This window comes from Ambystoma mexicanum, chromosome 8, assembly GCF_040938575.1.
Source record: "Ambystoma mexicanum isolate Mex_15411 chromosome 8, UKY_AmexF1_1, whole genome shotgun sequence".
Taxonomy (NCBI): domain Eukaryota; kingdom Metazoa; phylum Chordata; class Amphibia; order Caudata; family Ambystomatidae; genus Ambystoma; species Ambystoma mexicanum.
Genome location: NC_090929.1, coordinates 300,014,515 through 300,036,158, shown reverse-complemented (window position 1 = coordinate 300,036,158; position 21,644 = coordinate 300,014,515). Strand labels below are relative to the sequence as shown.

Genomic DNA, 21,644 nt, shown 5'->3' with positions numbered 1-21,644 from the left:
CAACCAAACACCATACACGGCTTGGCCCTTGCACAATCCGAAGCAGCCCTCCCCCTACCGCATAATACCGGACACCTGCAACATGGGGAATGACAAAGCCAAGAAGTCCTCCACACAGAGTAGGATGGAACAATACACAACCGTGCCACTGACCCACCCGCCGGAGTGAACTGCAGCGGTGGAACCGGAAAATAACGATGAAGATGACATCTCCCTCCGGGATTTGATGGGCGCTATAGTTAGCTCCAGATCATCAATGGAGAAAAAATGGATAGTATAGGGGCTGATGTATTCCTTCTACGACATGACATACAAAAACCAACTTTCCGTACCGGAGAAGCCGAGGCCCGCAACTCAGAGACTGAAGACACACTGCGGGGCGTCAACCGACAAATGTCAAACGTGCTGGAACGCATGAAAAACCTGGAAGGGGAGGGTGGACGAAAGCGAAGGAAGATCAAGACGCAATAATATCTGCATCCTCGGCCTCCCTGAATAAACTAAAGGAGCAAGCACGGAATTATTCCTTGAACAATGGCTCGCAGACCTTTTTGAAATGAAATCCTTTTCAAAATTATTCTCCATCGAACGAGCACACCGGATGCTGACTGGAAGGGCTGTAGCGGGGGTGCCGCCATGCACAGTCATCGCGAGACTCTTGAACTATAGAGACAGGGATGCTATTCTACAGATGGCAAGGACAAAAGGGTCCATTACATACAACGGCTCCAAAATCGCCTTCTTCCCAGACTTTACCAGAGAGGTACAAAGAGCCCGCCAATCCTTTAATCCGCTCAAGAGACGTCTGCAATCAATGAACATCAAATACAGGCTAATCTTCCCAGCTCAACTCAAAATATTCCACAATGGCACAACGGTGCATTTCATGGATCCCAAAGAAGCGTGGAACTGGGCCAAAATGCATATAGATGGAGACTGGAATGCACAGGGAAGACATGAGACCAGACGCAACAGACCACGCCCCTAGAGAGCACCGCACGTTGGTCCGCAACAGCAACCAGAAAGGATACAAGAAGAAGAAAATGCTTAAGCAAAACTACGGAAATAAAGGGTGCTGCAACCGTCTGAAGGTGAACACGCAGTAGGGCTCTTGAATCAAGTTGGAACAATGGAGCATAAACGTGAGCAACAGCTGGCGGCCCAACCCGAGCCGCCCCAGATGTGAAAGTGGGAAGGCAACGTCAGCTGTGAGTGAGTAACGAGACTAACCAACAGCGACCAAATCACGGGTCGAGGGATCACACGAGTATTGAGATTTACTAGTTATTAAGTTTGTAAGGGGACGACAGATGCTTCAGTTGGGGATGGAGTCTAGGGAGGGGGGAGTTGGGTATAAGTTTCTTATTCACTGGTTTGCATACACAGATATCATGAGCACAACAAATACAAGTACGACACCGATATATCACACTCTAACACCTGCAAAACAGATTTCCCCTGTAAGACACAAGCAGATACTACAAATAAGACCACAGGAAAGCCCTGATACAATCACCTTCCACGTATACTCCATGGGTTTCCATAGCTCTTTGCTAGCATGGGACTATAGTATGTTCAGAAAACAATCCAACCACAACCTTTTGCATAAGCTACCTCACATCGCCATACACGGGGACTCTACCCCCGCAACGCATACTAATTTGCGGCTGCTCTCTCCTCCCCCTTGACCAAGACATCTGGCGGACCCTTCAATATGTGTGCTAGATGAGACCAGTACAATCCCAGCCGTTACCGGCTGAGTGCCCCAAGTCTCTCAAACTGTTCACTTGGAGCGTGAATGGGATGGGCTCTGGGATCAAGAGATGCCTGATTAAGCAACTGCTGAGCAGACACTCCCCCGATGTGGCCCTGTTAACCGAAACGCATCTAGCGGGATCACACTGTACTCTCTTCCAGAGAAACAACTATCGAACCGCACTCCACAGGACGCTCGGGTCGCTATGTGTTATCCTGGGAACACTTTGGGGTGAGAAACTGGCCTTTGTGTCGATATACTCCCCACCCGGACTGGGGCAGGAACTGTTAGATGAACTGAACACTCTCATGGGCAAACATCAACCCGATAGGTGGATTCTGGGGGGAGACTTTAATAATGTCATGTGCAATGCCATAGACCGCGCCCACCTCAGACAGCGTAACCCGGATATCCCCAGGAAGTTCTCTAATTTTGCATCCGCCTTGGGTCTTTGCGACGTGTTTCGGGAGCTACACCCGGGAACTAGGGGCTACTCGTTCTACTCAGGAGCCCACGGCTCCCTCTCCAGGCTGGATTACCTCTTCCTCCCGAACATAGACCTGCACAGGGTACTGTCCGCAGACTTGCTTCCCTGTGGAATCTCGGACCACTCTCCTCTGATGGTGGAATTGCGGATGCACGGCATAACACTCAAACCCCCCCCCCGCTAGAACGTGGAGATTGAATAATTATCATCTTGGGTTCCCCAAACTGGTTGATTGCCTTACCAAAGTATCCACCGAATATTTTGAGATCAACGCGAAAGGGCAGTGAACAACCCAGTAATAATATGGGAGGCCTATAAAATGGTGCTGCGGGGAGAGATGATCTCCTGGACAGCGAACAAAAAGAAAGACAGACTCCAAAAGATAATCGAAGCAGAAAGGGAGATGACCCAGTGGGAGAATAAACACATACTAGATCCAACCCCTCAGACTCAGGGGTCCCTTAAACGAGCCACTGAGCGCCTCCAAAACTTGACGCTGGACAACGCCAAACAAGCCCATTGGGATTCCAGAGCGAGAATATACGAGCTTGGGGACAAAGTGCGGAAAATATTAGCTTGGCTGGAGAGGAGGGATGGGGGACGACGCTGTGTCCGGGAGATTGTCACCTTGCCGAATGAGAGGTGCCAATCGGACGCCGAGATAGCGGAAGCCTTCACCCAATTCTATGCCCAATTATATCAAGCTCCAACCTCGTCACTGGACCCAACCCTGTTAGACGATATAACACTCCCATCTCTGTCAGCACAACAGAAAGCACAACTAGACTCTGATCTCTCGGAAGCAGAAATAGTTGAAGCCCTAACACAACTGCAGGCAGGGAAAATACCAGGCCCTAACGGGTTCCCGGCTGAAATTTGGCAAAAACTAGGCGGGAACAATATGGCGCCCCCCCCTCTCTATAAAATGCTGCTTGGCGCCCGTGAACAGGGCACCCTCCCACCAGACCTGTGCAAGGCTACCATCGTAGTTATCCCTAAACCTGACAAACCCCCAGAGAGATGTGCCTCCTATAGGCCGATCTCGCTAATTAATGGTGAAGCCAAGATCCTTGCCAAGCTCCTGGCTAACCGACTGCAAACGGATGCTCACACCCTGATCCACCCGGACCAATGTGGCTTTATGCCACACAAGTCAACTTGAATGAATCTGCGTCAGCTTCACCTGGCACTAGACCGCGCTCCCGTCATAGACACACCACTTATCCTTTTGGCAATTGATTTTGAAAAGGCCTTCGACTCAATCCGGTGGGACAGCCTCTGGGAAATCATGAGACGCATGGGGTTCAGGGACGGCTTCCTGGGATGGGTAAAATTACTCTACATGAACATCCGGGCACAAGTCAAGGTTAACGGGTGGCCCTCCCGGTCCTTCCCTCTTGGCAGGGGTATGCGGCAGGGATGTCCTCTCTCTCCCCTCCTCTTCACCCTCGCGTTTGAGCCACTTGCCCTTTGGCTCCGCCAGAGCGCAGCCTGGACTGGATTTGGATGGCCCTTAGGGGCATGAAGATCGAACTTCCCTATATGCAGACGATCTCCTGATATACCTGGGGGACCCAGCCCGGACTTGCCCTATAGTAACACAGATGCTCACCCGCTCTGGTGAGTTCAGCGGACTAGGAATTAACTGGGGGAAATCCGTCTTCTTTCCGGTGAAGGGTGGAGGGCTGGTTAACCCACAGGACTGCCCGTACCGAGTGGAGCAACACGGCTTTCGGTATCTGGGAATCTGGATAACAGCAGACCTCACCAACTATGTAACGCACAATCTCCAACCGGTAATAGACCGTTTCGTCAGAGAAGCTCACCACTGGAAACTTCTCCCCCTGCCACTCATGGGTAGAGCTGCACTCTTTAAGATGATGACCCTTCCAAGATTCCTTTGTCTTGCAGAATGCCCTCCTCAAGATCCCAGATTCCGAATTTGACCGGGTAGAGACCCTCCTCAGGGAACTCGTATGGGGGGAGGCCAACCACGTATAGCACTGACCACACTCCAAAGATCGATTTGGGAGGGCGGGATAGGGGTCCCCCGCTTTCAAACTTATTACTGGGATTCACAACTAGCAGTGGTCAACAACCTGCTTCACGGGGACCGGGAACTACCCCACATAAGGGCTGAAATTGCTGCCATGCACGACACGGGCCCACTGCACTTACTATATCAACCCCCCCCACCCCCCCGAAACCCCCTCCACCAACAACCGTGGCACATATTACTACTGTTTGGAGACAAACACACAAGTTTGTAGGGTGAAAAAATAAAATAACCGTGGCACAACCCCTACGGCAAAACAGCAACTTAATGTAAATCGGGAAACTCTGGCCATGGCCTCGATGGGTAGGGGCCGGGATTCTGAGAGTTGAAGATATCCTTGAAGAAGGGAAACTAAACTAGTTTGAAGATATGCAATTCCAACTCCCAGGCACCGAACGGTACCACTACATACAACTGGCCCATGCCCTGAGAACCTATATACCTGTAGATGCCATTGTCCAGGACTACACACCGATAGAACCTAACATTCTACCAGCATACATCCCCACCAAATGCACCTCCATCCTATATAATGCTATCACATCCTTCGCTACTCCAGAACTGACAAGCTTGAAAGCTAAATGGGAAGTGAATGTAGGAGAGATAGACCCAGAATACTGGATTCAGGTGCTAATGCACCCATGGGAGGTTGCGATCTCCTCTAGGCTCCGGCTGGTGCAACTAAAAATCTTGCATAGGGTGTATTACCCCAGAACGATGCTACATGGCTGGAAGAGGACACCAAATCCGAACTGTCTCCGGTGTGGAGAGAAAGAGGGAACTTTTTTTTCATATCCTATGGGCATGCCCCCGGATCCTTGCCTTCTGGAATGCATACTGCAATGAATTTGCTAGAATATTCACCCGTACTATACCACTCGATCCAAAGGTCCTAATCCTGGGCATACCAGATGAGAGCGATCTTAATAAGTGGGAAAGGCTGCTATTGAACACAGCAGCGGGTCTGATGAAGCGTAACATTGCACAAAAATGGGGAGCCCCAGAGTCCCCGACGCTGGAACAATGGGCAATGAACATGGACACGTGCAATGATGGAGCGTAGAGTATAGAACGCAAGAGGCTGTCCTACGAAAGCCTCCCAAGATATGGGGGAGGTGTGAGGAGGGGCCCTAGACCCCACGGACAATGGTGATGAGACTCTGAACAATACATAGATGGTGAGGGGAAATGCTTTTGGTGATTGGTGATACATGTATTAACATTAACTCATGAATGGACATGCTAGCCCTCAATTGTTCTTTCTTTTTGTTGTTGTGATTGTGGTATAAAACAATAAAATGTTTTATCCAAAAAAAAGAAGGCGATTTAGAGAACATTAAGGAAATAGCAGTGCTCCACATAGTACACCAAAAAAAAGTCTCGATACCTCTGAACATTCAATGGTGTTATCCTTGAAAAACCCAGATCATTCTTTATCAAAGAATGTACGCTCAACTACCGGGTGTTTCAAGGTTTCATAGGTGTTGCTTACCCCACAGAACCTACATTCATTATTTAGTCCATTGCACTCATCCCGCATTTTCATGCTCCGCCAACTCTTAACTTTTTCATAAACAGGTAGTTGATTAAACCTAAAACGCATGAAGTTCATGCGTACAACAGAGCAGGGAAACTTTTGAATATATAAAGGCAGACATTCCCTAGCATGGGTAAACCTCGAATATTCCACAAAGCTTGTATATGAATGAATACAATCAACGGTCTCAGCCCAGTCAGACCTGAACAGAATCTTTTTAACATGCCCCGGTCTAAAAATCAAATATTCTTTGGATGCACAGATATACACCAACACAGAGCACATCCGTTTATTAAGCTCATTCAATGATGGTACAAATCCTGCTGTCCTAGCAACCTTAAGATTCTCGTAAAGGGAGTTTTTAGGCAGAGCAATCATTCTTTTGAAGAGAGAAGGCTGTTTCCAGACATACCTTGCCTTCAATGACACCAGACACAAATCATGTCTAATGATGGCATTAGGGATGGCAATGGAGAGACTAAGTACATTCTTCCATAGAGTTCCCTGAATGGTATTCAAGAGGTCACCCATATACTGGGAGCAAAGGTCGAGTCCGTAAAGGATAATTGCCTCACATTTTGCGAGATAATATCGTCTCAGGGGAAGTAAAGCAAACTTACATACTTTGTTCTTTAAGAACGTCATATGAGCAGTACGTTTCTTAACTTTATCATTTAAGATGAATTTCCATTAATCTATACTAACCCTGTTGGCCAAATGATATCCCAGATTAGTCTGAACAGATTATTTTTCACCGCATATTCGTAGAAGAGCTGCATCTTAGCTCTAAGACCTCACGGGGTTCTATCGAACAATATAAAATCATCTGCATAGGCCATCCACTCCAACCTAACACTCCCCAACCTTGCAGGTGCCATGTAGGGACCCTGCCACAGTCCCTCAGCATCGCACGTATAGAGGTTGAAGAGCGTAGGGGCCAGAGTACATCCTTGCTTAACACCTGTACAGGTAGGTATTTCGGAAGAAAGAAACCATCCTCAGTTAATCGTACACAGACAGATGTTTTAGAGTGAAGTAAGGCAATCAACTGGACCATCTTACGAGAAAATTTAAAGAATTTTATGCCAGAGCCTAGATCTTATCACCTCCTTGAAGGCACTAGTCCTATCCAACAAGGCCAGATAAACATCCCCAACATTGGAATGACGAACATAATGTCTAAGGTGAGAAAGAATAGATGCATTTAAGGAAGTACCAAGCTCAGCAAGGAACCCAACCTGAAACCTACTTAGGTTACGTTCCCTAATAACAGTTAAGCTCCCTTAACAGCAAAATAGGAAAAACCTTAGTGGCATCCGTTAAAGCTATAGGACCATAGTTGGACAAATCAAGTTTATCACCCCTTTTAAAAATAGGTACTATGATTGACTTGGACCAGGAAGCAGGCACCATATGAGACAGAAAGATATGGTTGAACTTAGATTTTAAAAGCTCGACCCGCAATGGGAAATTTCCTGCATACTCTTAAGCTAGATTCCTTTTCCTAAAAAGCGAAATACTAAAGGACTTAGCCCTCGTAAGCCTACCCAAAGAAACAAAACGAAAAAATAACACAAAGCCAATGAGGAAACATGTTCTTTTGTAAAAACTGTCAACACGGTTAACACAAAAAAAAAAGAAAAAACTCGACCCAGGTTCCAGGATTTCTTTGAAGAACAAAGGGGGGAATGCCATCAGGACCAGGGGCCCTAGATGGTTTAAGTCTGGCAATTGCCCAAGCTATGTCCTCCTTGTTCCAGTTACAAAGTCCCTTCACAGGAGAGCCCAAATCCTAGTCACCCAAAGCTCCAAAAGCATCAGGCAGAGCATATTTCTTAGTATAAAAGGAAACCCTAGAAGCCGAGTCTATGGGGCAATTCCTGCTCCCTTTGACGTTCCCCAACAGCCTGTTCACCGTGGACCAAAAGTGGCCATCTTTACCCTTGCACAGAGACTCCAACATATTTTGATGGTAGAGAGAGTACGTGTCCATCCTAAGGGATTTGACGTAATTCCTATGGCTCAAGATAATCGCACTTTTGAGTTTCCCATATTCACAGGTTGTTAATCCATCTTTCCTCAGAGCCGTAAATTCTTTCCTTGTGCGGACCTTAGAGGATAGAATTCAGTCATCTCTTACAACACTTTTCTTATTAAGACTCACAAAACTAGTTAAGTCCCTAATCTTGCGAATACAGGCCAAGATAATGTTATATGGAGAAGTACTGCCGCTAACCTCAAGGTCACGGCCATATAAGACAAAAACAGGCTTTTGAAGATACACAGAAAGAAGATGGTTAAATTTGTGTACAATTTTCTTATTCCACAACACTATAGTACCCCTATTATTACATTCCAATCCCGCAAGATCAGGTCTAACACAAGGGGTAAACCTAGGAATAGACAGGGTGAAAACAAGAAAGAAAATAGGCACATGATAACTCAAATCAGAATTAAGATGACTTGGATAGCTGCACGGTTTCCTAATACCATCTGCGACATAAAAATAGTCAATACGCCAGGTCTACACTCCTCTACGCCATGTATGTTTAGAGGCACGAGAAGATGGAAAATGATCCAATAAGGACAAGTCCCATTCCTTGAGAAAAAGATCCCACCCAATGCCTCGCCTAAGATTCACATGCTGCGCCGAGGGAAGAGCCCACAGTGAGTTCCACCTGGCACCCTCTGCAGAAAAGGAGTTGAAATCCCCTCCCAAGATAACTTGAAAGCCACATCCCCTCTGAATCCATTCGTAAAGAATTTCTCCAATCCTGTCCTCCATAGAGTCTCTAGCACTAAGGCCTTCTCAGCCTCCCATCTACATGTCTGAGCTTCGTGGGCTGCTTCTACCGGAGCGAGCCACACTAAGCCTTATCGTGGCCAAATGCACACTCATTCTAATCCTACTCCATGAACTCCCAACACTCGGGACTTTGGTCCACCGACGGCGTTCCCACTACAGTGATTTGAGACTGTAATAATGGTAAAAGGGACTATATAAATGACAGCTACAATACATGTCCCTTAGCTCACAGAGGGCTGGCTTCTGCCAACCCACTTATCCCATCAGGGGATTATAAACAAAGCTTTTGGCAACCAGCTAATCACTTTGAAACCAATGCTCGCCCAACACCCGGGCCCATACATACCGGATGTGTAGTCTCAAGCCTAAGGCCAAGAACTAGTCTAAACCAGTACAAACCATGATGAAGGCTTCCATCTTGGGCTCAAAAATAGCCCACCTGTGTAGAATGAATATTCTAGGCCTGCCTTGTGGTTTCACTGAGCAAACTAAGCCCCTAAAAGAAAATGGTTGAGAGTGGGACTTAAAAAAACATAAATCCCCTATGGCTACCATAAAGATACATTGGACTACACGTGCAGTGAATCGACCTTCACCCTTGGTGAAAGCAAAACTAAATATAAGCTGTCCCTAACCTTCCTCCTTATAACCCTAGGGCAAAATTGGTCTGGCTGAGGGAACCATGGGACTGGGTGCCTAATAGGTGACCTAATACCTTGTACCTTAAGTTAGTTAAAAGGGTATTGTGACTGAGGTTTTAGCAGAAGTCCCTCTAATCACCAAATAAATTAAAACCCTCCCAAAATAGGCAAACACAGTAGGGTTCTTGTAAAATGAGACTGCAGAACCCCCAAAAATCGAATTCCGACTTAACAAGAGTGCAGCCCAAAGTAAAGATTGTTTTAATCTTTTAGAATGCTCAAAAGCTTTGTTTTAGATTGTGTTACAATTCTACAGTCGTTATTGCACTTGCCTCCCGGTAACCGGCTTCCTCACGTCATGTATTTTTTTTTGTTGCTGCAGGAGGAGAATATTTGCCTACACTGGGCAGCGTTTTCTGGTTCTGTTGAGATTGCAGAGATATTGCTGGCAGCTAAGTGTGATCTGCGTGCAGTCAATATTCATGGGGATTCGCCACTTCACATCGCAGCCAGAGAGAATCGTTGTGAATGTGTACAGTGAGTATAAACTAGTTTTTTCATTTTTATTTGACACAAATCATTCATTGACGAGTAATTATGAAAAGAGATGATTAGTGGGCAAACGTTGGTTGCATGTCTTACCAGTTTCAACACATTATTGCAATGAAAGCAAAACGTTCTTTGAAGTTGATGGTGGGCAATGATCGTTACTGTGTAATTCTGGTTGTCTCTCTGGGGGTGGAAGAAGCTAAACTTAGAAATTGATGGCTGAAAAGGATTTCAGCAACTAACTAGTTTGCCCCTTTCAGTGCATGCTTTAACTTTAAAGACTCTACTTTGTAGCTTTGTCTTTGTCCTTTTGTGACTTTTAAAATGGCTGCTTTATTAGTACTGCGTCCTAGCTCTCCTTCCTCGCGGTTGGTTAGACACAAAGGTGAATATTTCTAAGCCATGAGACACTCTCCTCTACAACCTTTCAAGCCCATCATTCCCTGAACAAAGTCTTATCTCTTTAGTGGTGGGATCATAGTCTGCTTATGCAGAGCATTGGGGCTTGTGGTCTTTTTCAACAATACTTGCGGAATGCTGTAAACCTTTCATTTTCCCTTCCCCACCCTGCTGTCATTACACACTCCTTCACTCTCACTACCTTGTCACTACTCCACCCGTGGTTCCTTTTCCATACTCCACCTTAACTGCATATCCTGGTGTTAAAGACAATTCTCAGAAATGTGCTAATTCCCTTCTACTTTAGAGACCCCCAGCACTTTTTGCTGGACTTTAGGAATTTTACTTTTTATCTTGGAGAGAGTAGGACCCTTTTCCCACTCTCATGTATTGTTTTTTAATTTGAACACTGTTTCTTTTGGTTTTGGAGTCTGACAAACTCCATAGGCATAATCTTTTTACATTTGAACACGCAGCACCTTCAGTGCAGTGGCACATGTTGAAATACCTCCTCTTGGTTAAACTACAGTTTTCAAGAGCAGTGAAGTGAAATTGACTTTACTTACATTTGTAACTTTCTAGACTTAACACACACTATCTTACAATAGGGTGCTGGAGGGGTTACTTAGTATCCCCTTTGTCTATTTTCTCATGTAACATTTTGATGTTACCCTTTCTACAATTAATGGCTGGTGGCAGTGGTTTACTTTTTCCTACCATTGTGTGTTTCTACCGCGGGCTGCAATTGCAGCTGCAGTAAAGCCCCCATGGGTGCCCATTTTGTCAAAATGGCCCGATCTTCTTTTTTCACCATTTCTTTTTGGAATGGTCCTTCTTGAGATTTACTATGCAAGCCAAACCAGGTTTGATCCCTTTGTTAGTTTTGTCTTTGGCGGTTTTCAATGCTGAATCCCGCCTCTGGCTCCAGCATGTCTGGCAGGGCAGAAAGTGAGGGAGGTGCCCGACACTCCCTGTGCTTAATCCCCTTGGTTATGGAAAAAAGGTTCCAAATGGATAGTGTTCACAGTTCCAGGGGATGGCTCCCTTCCCCATGATTCTCTACACCACAAACAATACTTCAACAAGAATAATCAAGTTCTTTATAGGCCAAGAGGACAAGTTCCTCTCTTCTTATTTGCAAATTACTTAACAGATTTGGCTTTGCCTGGTATACTCTCCTGCCATGGTTCACTTGTATAACTCAATTCACAACCCCAGGGGCATGGTTCTTTTCAAGGATTCACGTTACACACTTGACTAAGCCTGGTATACGCTTCTGCCAGGGCTTTCTCATACAACTCCTTTCGAGGGGATTGGGTCCTCCAACGTATTCCATATCTATGACAGGTAATGTCCACAGCTGTGCTGCTTCGGAAAATCTTCGGCGTCTGTGTCCTGCGTCGATGACGTTGATGCGCCGTCCCCGAGGACCTCCTCCGACGGCCGACGTCACCCAATGTGCTAAGTAGGACGCACGACGCCCATAGCCTCGGTTCCGTTTCTTCCGCGAACGTGTTCGCTTCGTGAATCTCGGTATGCCTCGACTCTTTAGCGTTTGCTGTTTTCTTCTCGGTTCGTTGAACCTGTTCGGTTTTTTGTGAAGACCTGTTCATGGCGATGTCTACTTCGTCTACAACCCCGCGTCCGGGCTTCAAGAAATGCGGGGACTGTGGGGCCAAGATGTCGGTCACGGACTCGCACGACGCCTGCCTCTGGTGCCTCTGGGAAGCCCACGATACGGACGACTGTGTCGACTGCCAGTCGCTCACGGCCAAGACATTGCGGGAACGCAAGAAGAAGCTGTCGGTAGGTCGGGTGTCTAAGCCCCGGAAGTCGAGGTCTACGGGGCTTTCGACGGATGACTCGGGAGGAGACTCTCCGTGTCATTGTCGGAAGTCCAGTGGGTCTCCTTCCAGGAGTCGGTCTCGCCACTCCTCCGCCTCTTCGAGGCATTCCCGGAAGCGCTGGCATTGGTCACCTTCCCCGTCCTCTTTTGAAGTCTCCGCCGTCGGTGGGTCGCTTATCCCACCATGCAAGCGACACCGGAGGAATGGGCTTCCTTCGGGAAGCAGATGTTAGCGATTCTTGAATCGCAGGGCACCGGTCCGTCTACGCCTCCGAGTGGGGTCGGTCGGCACCGGTCGAGAGACACTGCTCGTACGCCTTCGGGCTCGGGTGGTCGGCACGGCTCGCGGGAAAGGTCCCGCTCGGGCAAGGGTAGCCGTTCTCGCCATGCCCGTTCCAGGTCCTCAACGCGCTCGAGACCGCGTGAGCCTGTGGCACCGAGGGTGTCGACGATTTCTTTCGAGGCTCCGCCTCAGAGGGGGTCGTCGAGAGACACGCTCAGAGCTCCGGCTTCGAGGCCTGTGTCAACACCGTCGATGCTGGCGGCGCTACAGCTGACGTCGACGGCGATTCGCTCAGCGCCGTTTGCTCGACGCCGATTCTCTTGATGCCGGCGCCGACTCGTTCGGCGCCCTCGACGCCTTTCGAAGCAGTGGTGTCGGAGGGGCCCGTGGGACGGGGTTAGCCCCTAGAAAGGCTCTGGCTAAGGTCAGGCACAGCTTTGGTCCCCAGGGATTTTCCTCTCACCGCTTGGAGTACATTTCAGAGGGTGATGAAGACTCTGATGAAGGCTTGGTTCCGGTTACGGTACCAGATGAGCTTATCTCGGCCATAGCCAGTTTGATGACCTGAGGCAGTCGCTGCATGATGTCAGTGGACTGTACACCTCTCCGGAGGTGGAGTTTTGTAGGCCGGAGACTGGCACTCATGCCGATTCTTCATACCGGCACCTTATGTCTCGGGTCGCCGAGTACTTGGGTTGGTCGGCTCCCCCAGGGAAGTTCATTCAGGATGATCTCACGGTCATCCTTGATCTTGGTCCCCCCACTGACCCGGTATTGCCGTTTAATATGGCTCTGCAGAGAAGGGTGGCGGCGGCTTGGACTGCTCCGGAGAGTCTCCCGGCAGTGGGCAAGTCTTTGTCGTGAAAATACCGTCCAGCCAGTAGCGACCCCTGCTACTTGTCCAGGCACCCCACTCTGGAGAGTTTGGTGGTGCAGGCGGCTATGGCCCCGGCAAAGCAGGCGCCGTATCCTACCATCCCTCCGGAGAGGGATGACAAACGTTTTGACGGCTGGGCGAAGAAAGTGTTTTCTTCAGGGGGTATGACGCTTCAGGCGGCCAACTCCATATGTGCCCCGTCTCGTTTCACACACACTCTGTGGAACGGTGTTGCATTAGCGGCTGAAGATATTCCCGAAGGGGACGAACGGGATGGTTTCCTTGCTATGTTTCAGGATGGCAAGGATGCCATGTGTGAGGCCGTTCAGTCGGTTTTGGACATGGCAGATTGTGTCAGCCGGTCCATGGCGGCGAGCACCGTAATACGCAGGTTTGCGTGGTTGCGGAAGTCTGTGTTCGCTCCTGATGTGCAGTCCCGGCTCCTCAACATGCCCTTTGACGGTGAACATCTTTTTGGCAGCAAGGCTGACGAGAGCCTTGAGAGGTTGCAGACCTCCAAAGCTGCAGCGAAGTCATTGGGCGCTGCAGTTCGACAACCTCCGCCTTTTCGTCCTAGGGGACAGCAATGGAGGGGAGGTTCCTTTTGCTATTACTCGTCCTTCAGTAAAGCGAGAGGAGCTAGCAGTCAGAGGCCACCGTAAGAGTGCCAGAGGTGGAAAACGGGGTACTCGAGGTGCCAAGGCCGCTCGGGCAGTTGCCTCTTTGCCCTCAGGCAATGCTGCAGCCGCTACCACTCAGTCATGAGGCCAGGTCCCATGGTTCGCCGGTTGGGGGAAGGCTGTCGCAGCATCTTGTAGAGTGGCGAGCCATTACTTCAGATGTGTGGGTTCTGGAGATCATAACCCACGGCTACTGTCTTCTCTTTCGGCAGAGGCCTCACGACAGTCCACCTGGGAACCTCTCTTTGAAGAGTCCGGATCCGCTCCTTGCGCAGGAAATTAATGCCCTGCTGGAGAAAGGTGCCATAGAACTGGTGCCTGTAGCGGAGAGAAACAAGGGATGGTATTCCCCTTATTTTTTGATTTCGAAGAAAGACGGGGGATTGAGACGCATCATGGACTTGCGCGGTTTGAACAAACTCCTCAGAAAGGACAAGTTCAAGATGGTTACTCTCTCTCAAGTCCTCCGGGCCCTTGAACTTCAGGATGGTTGGTGTCTCTCGACCTCAAGGACGCTTACTTCCATGTGCCGATCCATCCCAAGCACAAGACGTACCTGAGGTTCGCGGTTGGGGCTTGCACTTTCAGTTTCGCGTCCTGCCGTTCGGATTGACCTCCGCCCCGAGGGTTTTCACCAAGCTCATGGTGGTGGTGGCAGCGCATCCCAGGAAAGGGGGGATTCACGTCTACCCCTACCTGGACGATTGGTTGTGATCAGGGGGAGCCCTCCTGAGCAAGTCCTGGATCATCTGTCCGTCACCTGCCACTCCCTTCACAAGCTGGGCTTCTCCCTCAATTTAAAGAAGTCCCATTTGACGCCAACACAGCGGCTCCAGTACATCGGAGCAGTGCTCGACACATCCCTGGGGCAGTGTTTTCCTCCCCAGGTGAGGGCTCTTCACATTCAGCAGATGGTACACAAGTTTCAACTTGCCTAGAATCTCCCAGTGTCCGAGTTCTTGAGACTGCTCGGCCTCATGGTATCCTGCATTCTTCTGGTGCCAGAGGCTCGTCTGCGGATGAGATCTTTGCATTGGGCACTCAAGCTCCAGTGGTCTCAGTCCTCCGGCAGGCTGTCGGACCCTGTTCAGGTGCCGCCCTTGGTCACCCAGGGCCTTCTGTGGTGGGCGGTCGAAGGCAATCTGATGAAGGGGGCCCCATTTTGGCTGCCCTGGCCGGAGGTGACGATCGTGATGGACGCATCCCTCACAGGATGGGGAGCTCATGCCAACGAGTTGACAGTCAGCGGTCATTGGTCTCCGTCGGAGTCCAGACTCCATATCAATCTGTTGGAGCTGAGGGCCGTCAGGCTAGCCCTGAAGGCTTTTCTGCCGACTGTGCGAGGAAAGAGTGTCCTGATTCTAACGGACAATACGGTGGCCGTGCACTACCTCAACAAAAAGGGGGGGCAGGGTCCCTTCCTCTGTGGAGGGAGGCGATGCAGCTCGAGTTCTGGGCCATCCAGCAGGAAGTTTCGATCTCGGCTGTTCATCTGGCCGGAGACAACGAGGCGGCGGACGCTCTGAGCAGGCAGAGCATGATCACTCACGAGTGGGAGCTGGCTCAGGAGATTCTCCTGGAGATCTTCGCCCTTTGGGGGACCCTTCAAGTGGATCTCTTCGCCTCCAGTGTCAACCGGAAGTGCGACAGGTTCTGCTCGCGTGAATTTCCTCCAAAAGGAGCCTTAGGAGACGCGTTTGTAGTGGAGTGGTCATTTCCACTGCTGTACGCATTACCTCCAGTCCCCGTCATCCCTCAAGTACTGCGGAGGTTCGGTTCCCGGATGATCCTCATTGCTCTGGCGTGGGCCCGGATGATGTCGTACCCGGACCTTCTCGACTTGTCCATCTGCCCTCCACGTCGTCTTCCCTACCGAGACGATCTGCTCTCACGGGAGGGGGTTTAGGTTCTCCATCCAGAGGTCAGATCCCTCAACCTTCACGCTTGGCTTCTGAAAGGTTGCAGTATAAGGATTGGGACCTCCCTGAAGATGTGATGGAGGTGTTGCTCTCGGCCAGGCGGCCGGCAACAAAGTCTTTGCCGTTGGAGAAAGTTCTGCGACTGGTGCAGAGTTAAGAATGTGGATCCTTTTGAATGTGACATTCCTATGGTTCTGTCTTTTTTTGCTTTCCTTGGCCCACAGGGGCTTGCAAGTGGGGACCATTAAAGGTTACCTGGTGGCGCTGTCCATATTTAAGCGCTCGTCTGAAGAATGTTCCTATTTTAAGATTCCTTTAATTTCTCAGTTTTTGAAAGGGCTCACTAATGTGTTCCCTCCGTCACCTTTTCTGGTGGCCGGTTGGGATTTGAACCTCGTTCTTAAGTTTCTTATGGGTGCTCCGTTTGAGCCTTTGCTTTCTTGCCCTTTGAGACTGTTAACTCTGAAAACTGTGTTTTTGGTTGCGGTTACTTCCGCTCGCAGAGTGAGGGAGTTACAGGCACTTTCAGTTAAGCCACCCTTAACTGTGTTTCATAAGGACAGGGTTGTCCTTAGAGTTCGTCGTCCTTTTCTTCCGAAGGTGGTTTTGGAATTTCATTTGAGCCAGAAAGTTGTTCTTCCGGCGTTCTATCCTCCCCCACATCCTGCTAAGGAAGAGGAGAGGCTCCATAGGCTTGATCCTAGGAGAGCGTTGAGCTTTTATATTTCGCGCATGTCCCGTGTCAGAGTGGACGATCAACTTTTCATTGGTTACGCTGGAAAGCGTTTGGGACAAGCTGTGATGAAACCGACTTTGTCTCATTGGATTATTTTAGCTATATCCGAGTGTTACCGCTTGGCGGGTAAGTACCCTCCGGCTGGCTTGCGGGCCCATTCTACCAGGGGAGTGGCTGCGTCTACTGCCCTGCAGAGGGGAGTTCCTATTCGTCACATCTGTGATGCAGCCACCTGGGCTTCTGTACATACTTTTGTACGGCACTACTCCCTCGATTCCATCCGAGGGCAGGATCTGGCCTTTGGCAAGGCAGTCCTTTATTTTCCCACCTCCTTGCTTGGTACTGCTTTGTGAGTCTGTCATAGATGTGGAATACGTCGGAGGACCCAATCCCCTCGAAGAACAAGTTACTTTCTTACCTGGTAACGTTCTTTCGATGGGATGGTCCGACGTATTCCATATCGCTCCCTCCTTACCTTCCCTGCTGCAGAATTTCTTTTGCGATTGCAGCTTGCGTTCTGCAAGGCCTTGTGTGTCTGACTGGCAGAAAACTGGTGGCACACTTTCTGGGGGGAAAAAACTACAACTGAGGCTATGGGCATCGTGCGTCCTACTTATCACATCGGGTGCCGTCGGAGGAGGTCCTCGGGGACGACGCATCGACGTCATCGACGCAGGACGCAGATGCCGAAGATTTTCCGAAGCAGCACAGCTGTGGACATTACCTGTCATAGATATGGAATACGTCGTCGGACCATCCCATCTAAAGAACGTTACCAGGTAAGAAAGTAACTTGTTCTTCTCTCTGAATATGGTTGCGGTTCCCAGACTTGCACAGTTTTTCAGGCTGCAAACTTTTCCATGCATTCAGCATGCTCTCTCTTCCAGGACTACTTGTCCTTCCCAAGCGGGCTTTGAGCTCTTTTCCCGGTGCGCAGCAATGCTCATGAAGTGCCCAGACGTCCCACCTTCCCCAGCTGGGCTCACCTGCTGTTTGGTTTCTTCCTCGCGCATACTGTGATTGCTGCCGGTCGATCGGGAGAATGATCGGCTTCTTCTCTGCTCTGTCTCATCACCATGGTCGAGGAGGAGCCTCTTGCTCTCTGCCCTGCCACGGCAGAGCAGCAAGTCTTCAGTTCCTTTGCTGCGGGAACACTGGCAACCCCTTAGTATCGGACAGTGGTTCACCTGCTCTTCCCCCTTCACTGGACTTCACCTGCGTCCCGAGTCTCCTCAAGCTTCTTCCAAAGCGACCCGCCAGCTTGTGTCTGGTATCTCTCCCCTCCCTGCATCAGCTGTGGGAAATTTAAATGTCCCGGCATTGCGTGTCTCCTCTCAAGAACTAAAGCGCAATGTGTGCTTTTGTGCTTTAGCGTTCTTCATAGCTCCATTCCTCCTCCTTGTCCCATTATTTCCAAAGGGTTCATGTATATGGTACTCATAGTTGGGTTTTGACATTCTATTTTCAGGATATTGTAGAATGCGATTGTCAGGACAGTTTTTCTAAAGTCCAAGAAAGGGCTTGGCAAAACCATTCGACTGAGACTTAGTATAAGACCGTGCCTCCTGAGTATATGGCAGCGTAGACAGAGCAGCCAGTCTTATCTTAAGAGGGAGAGAGGGCTGTAGGATGGTACAAAGAACTTGTATACCAAGAGTTCAACAGAAACACTGACAGCCGCAATTATTATAAAAAAAATAATGATTTGTTATAAATACAAGTTAGGCCAAGATAAATTTGAAGTACTTGGGTATCCAGTTATTTTGAAGAAAAAAAGTAACAAATAACATTTTTAACAAAGCTCATAAACCAAATATATATGGGGGGTGGGATACGGGATTAAATGAATAGTGCGCTCAGAAAATGTTATTGTCCCGAGGGTTCGGGTTTGTGTTTTTTTAAGCATACGTTGATCGATCGTATGCACCTTCCTGTAGTTTTCCTCTTTTGTACACATGCGAAATCTGGCAGCAGGGCGCGGCCATCTTGTGATAATCTTATCGGTTGCCCCATCGCCCAAGGTGGACTGCCCTGGCGGCTCTAAATCATATCCCCCGCCCCTGAGGCTGACATCACCAAACCTAATGATATTCTCTGCCTATCTCCAGGACGTTACTGGGCAGCATAGCCAAACGCACACAGCCCTCACCTACTTGATGTGCTGCAGAACCCGAAATCAACACACACTCACAACACAGCGCGTCACAATTCGCAATATAAAACTATACTTTAAAAGGAAATAGCAAGACTGTACAATTTGTAAAGTACTTTTATTTCACAATAAACGCTCCGAGAACATCCAGCGATTGCCATATTCAATCAAATGGGTAATTTTTTTCTTCGGTCTCGTTCCATAAATGTTTGTCGTGAGTCACGCGGTGTTCCTTTTGGGTAAAAGAAGCGCTTTGGACGCACCGTGAATTGCAAGGCTTGTGCATCAGCTTGGCGCTGGCCCACCGTAAACGATGTTGGGTTGCTCCTAATTGCTGGTACCGCGTAAGGGCATATCGGCCCGTGGCGATCATCCCAATAAAAGAGTCATTGATATCCAGCTATTGACGTGTATCTGTAGCTGCCGGTTGAAAAACCTGTCAGTTGATATCTGAAATCGATGACAATCGCAGAAAGGCAGGATGTAGCTGTTTTGAAAACATAGCAGAAATGTGTCTCAGTAGCTGATCTTTATTACAATTTATCATTTTACCCATTAATTCGGCCCCGTGTTAAAACTAACGAACAGACATGAAACAATGGGAACACAGAGAAAACAACGTGGAAAGTAATCTACAATTTGCTTCGGAGGATAGTGCTATGGAGTATGTTCAACTAGAAATGGGATGCGGAAGCTAACGCTACAATTCAAGGAACACAGACAGCATTTTAATTAAATATTAGCGTTGAACCTGGGGGAACCGAGTGGTGGTCTACATGCATCTCGATGCTGGGCTGCCCATGTGCCCGGTCAAAGACCAGTACACACAAAGGTTGTACTTGCGTTTCATTGCAATATGCCACACAGAACAAACAAGTACAATGTAACCCAGCAATAACGGTTGGACAATGATAAGTTGACTCGTTGGTCTATAAAATCGTCGAAAGTCAAACTTACATTATATTCGGCATTTCCATTCTCTTGGCGTAACGCAGACTCCATTCAGATCAACGATTTTTCATAAACTGAAATTACATGTTCCTTTGACCAGTTTTTGAATGGTGAACCTTATCATATCGGACGTTATTGCAGCCTTCCCTTAATTCAATTCCTTTTGGAATGGTCCCTTTCTCTCAAGGCCGACAAACAATTGAACCTTATACTGTGTACGATGCATGGGCTTACTCAGTTCGCAAGCCAACATTCAAAGCTGGTGACCTTCACTCAGAATTAATATACATTCTTAGTTTGCAACATCATGTCTCGGCACATCCATAAGAAAGGGACTTGTGAGGCACAGGAGGAAAAATGTGTGTGGGGGGTGTCGGTGCTCACTGTTCGTGGTGCTGCTGAGGGTTAGGGTAAACTTCGCAATGACAGAATGCGGCCTAGTGCAAAATTGGAATCGAAGGTACACAAAATGGAGTCCAAGTGTGTCTAGCAATAGCCCCATCTCTGCTTATATCAGGGCCTTCTTCCCCATGGCAGCAGAAGGGCAAAAGAGGCGCCCCTCACAAGTGCAAGAGCAGGATGTCACTTTCACGTATAATGTTCGGGGGCTCAACCGACCCACTCCTTCCTTACATTAGCAACGACCCCAAACACATGCCCCCATGAATATATTGGTCAGAGTGCTTCTATTTCTCACCAACAACCCATTTTGATGTGCTGTTTTGCTCATAGTCAGTAGTTCTTGTGTACAGAGTATCTTATCTAGCCTAGGTCTCATCTCTTTTGTGGGACAAGTAGTTATTTAGCTATTTGGGCAACTGTTTGGTAAGGCAACTGCAGAACCACAAAGTTGGTTTCATACTGTCATCCATCTGGGCCTCCCACGATCAGTGAAGGTCCCACAGTAGCTCGACGAAACTGGGAAGTGTGAAAGCACAGCGTTACATTGTATGGCATTCGTAAAAATGGTACTTGTTGAAAATAAAATGGACTAAGAGGATAGATTTCAAAAGACAAATTGGATTTTTTATTTGGACACTTCATAAAAACATTTTTGATAAGAAAAACAGAGGGTAATCATTTGTACCGGGAAGTGAACTGTTCCATGAGCTCCGCTTCAGGTGGACAGGGTACGTTGGCAATGTATGTGTCCTCGGAACAAAATTGTGCGCAATTCAGTGAGTATGTATCTCCAAGACAGTCATAATAAGATCTTTCACAAAATCGAATTCAATTTCCTCATATATTGACTTGACCACCCATTTTTTGCTTCTTTTTGTAAAGGCCATTGTCTAGTGAAGCATCCCAAAGTTTCCTGCAGTCCTCGATTGTTCACTGCGTACATTCTTGTTATGAGCTATTACCGCTAGTAATGTTCTATATTTCATCCCGTCTATGCCGAAATGCAATCTCTTTGGCCTGTACTTTAGGCACATATTGTGGAACACCTCCAAATCTCCCGTGTGTCAGAATTCTGAGAGTCCCTTCATATCTCTTGATAGAGGTTTATCAAACACAATCTTCACAAGGGCTTTGTGTGGATGTGAAGATGGAATCAACCGCTTCTTCCGTTCCTGCGACAAAGGACCAGTGCACATTGGTGGAAATGTTGGTTTTCTGTCCAAGAGTGGATGTTGGAACAGTGGTGCATTAGTAACCACCATTTTTCTAGTAGAATTTCCACAGACCATCACAAGTTTTAGAGCTCCACTAAAGATGGATGCTGAAAGACTGGGACCACTGTACAATATTTTCGGAACCTTTTTTTTTTTTTTTTTTTTCCCCTGCAGCTGAGATTTTTTTATTGATGGCTTTGGCAACGTGCCATACATAAAATTGATTGTGAACATTCGGACACCTGCACAACCATCGAACTCACCATTTTTTTTGTTTCCATGTCCTGAAAGTGGTATGTGCAGTACTTCGCTGAAAATCCAGGGCTGTCACACTGTCCATAGCCAGCTAGCCT

At 48.2% G+C, this 21,644-nt stretch overlaps 1 protein-coding gene across 14 annotated transcripts in view; it reads left to right on the top strand.

The window, feature by feature from the left end:
• The window catches only part of EHMT1 (euchromatic histone lysine methyltransferase 1), a 2,375,011-nt gene that overhangs the window by 1,981,579 nt on the left and 371,788 nt on the right, over positions 1-21,644 (top strand). For all 14 annotated transcript variants that reach the window (XM_069609714.1, XM_069609713.1, XM_069609712.1 and 11 more), the window contains one exon: positions 9,666-9,820. In XM_069609714.1, the coding sequence (XP_069465815.1) occupies positions 9,666-9,820 (155 nt within the window). The remainder of the gene's footprint in view (positions 1-9,665; positions 9,821-21,644) is intronic.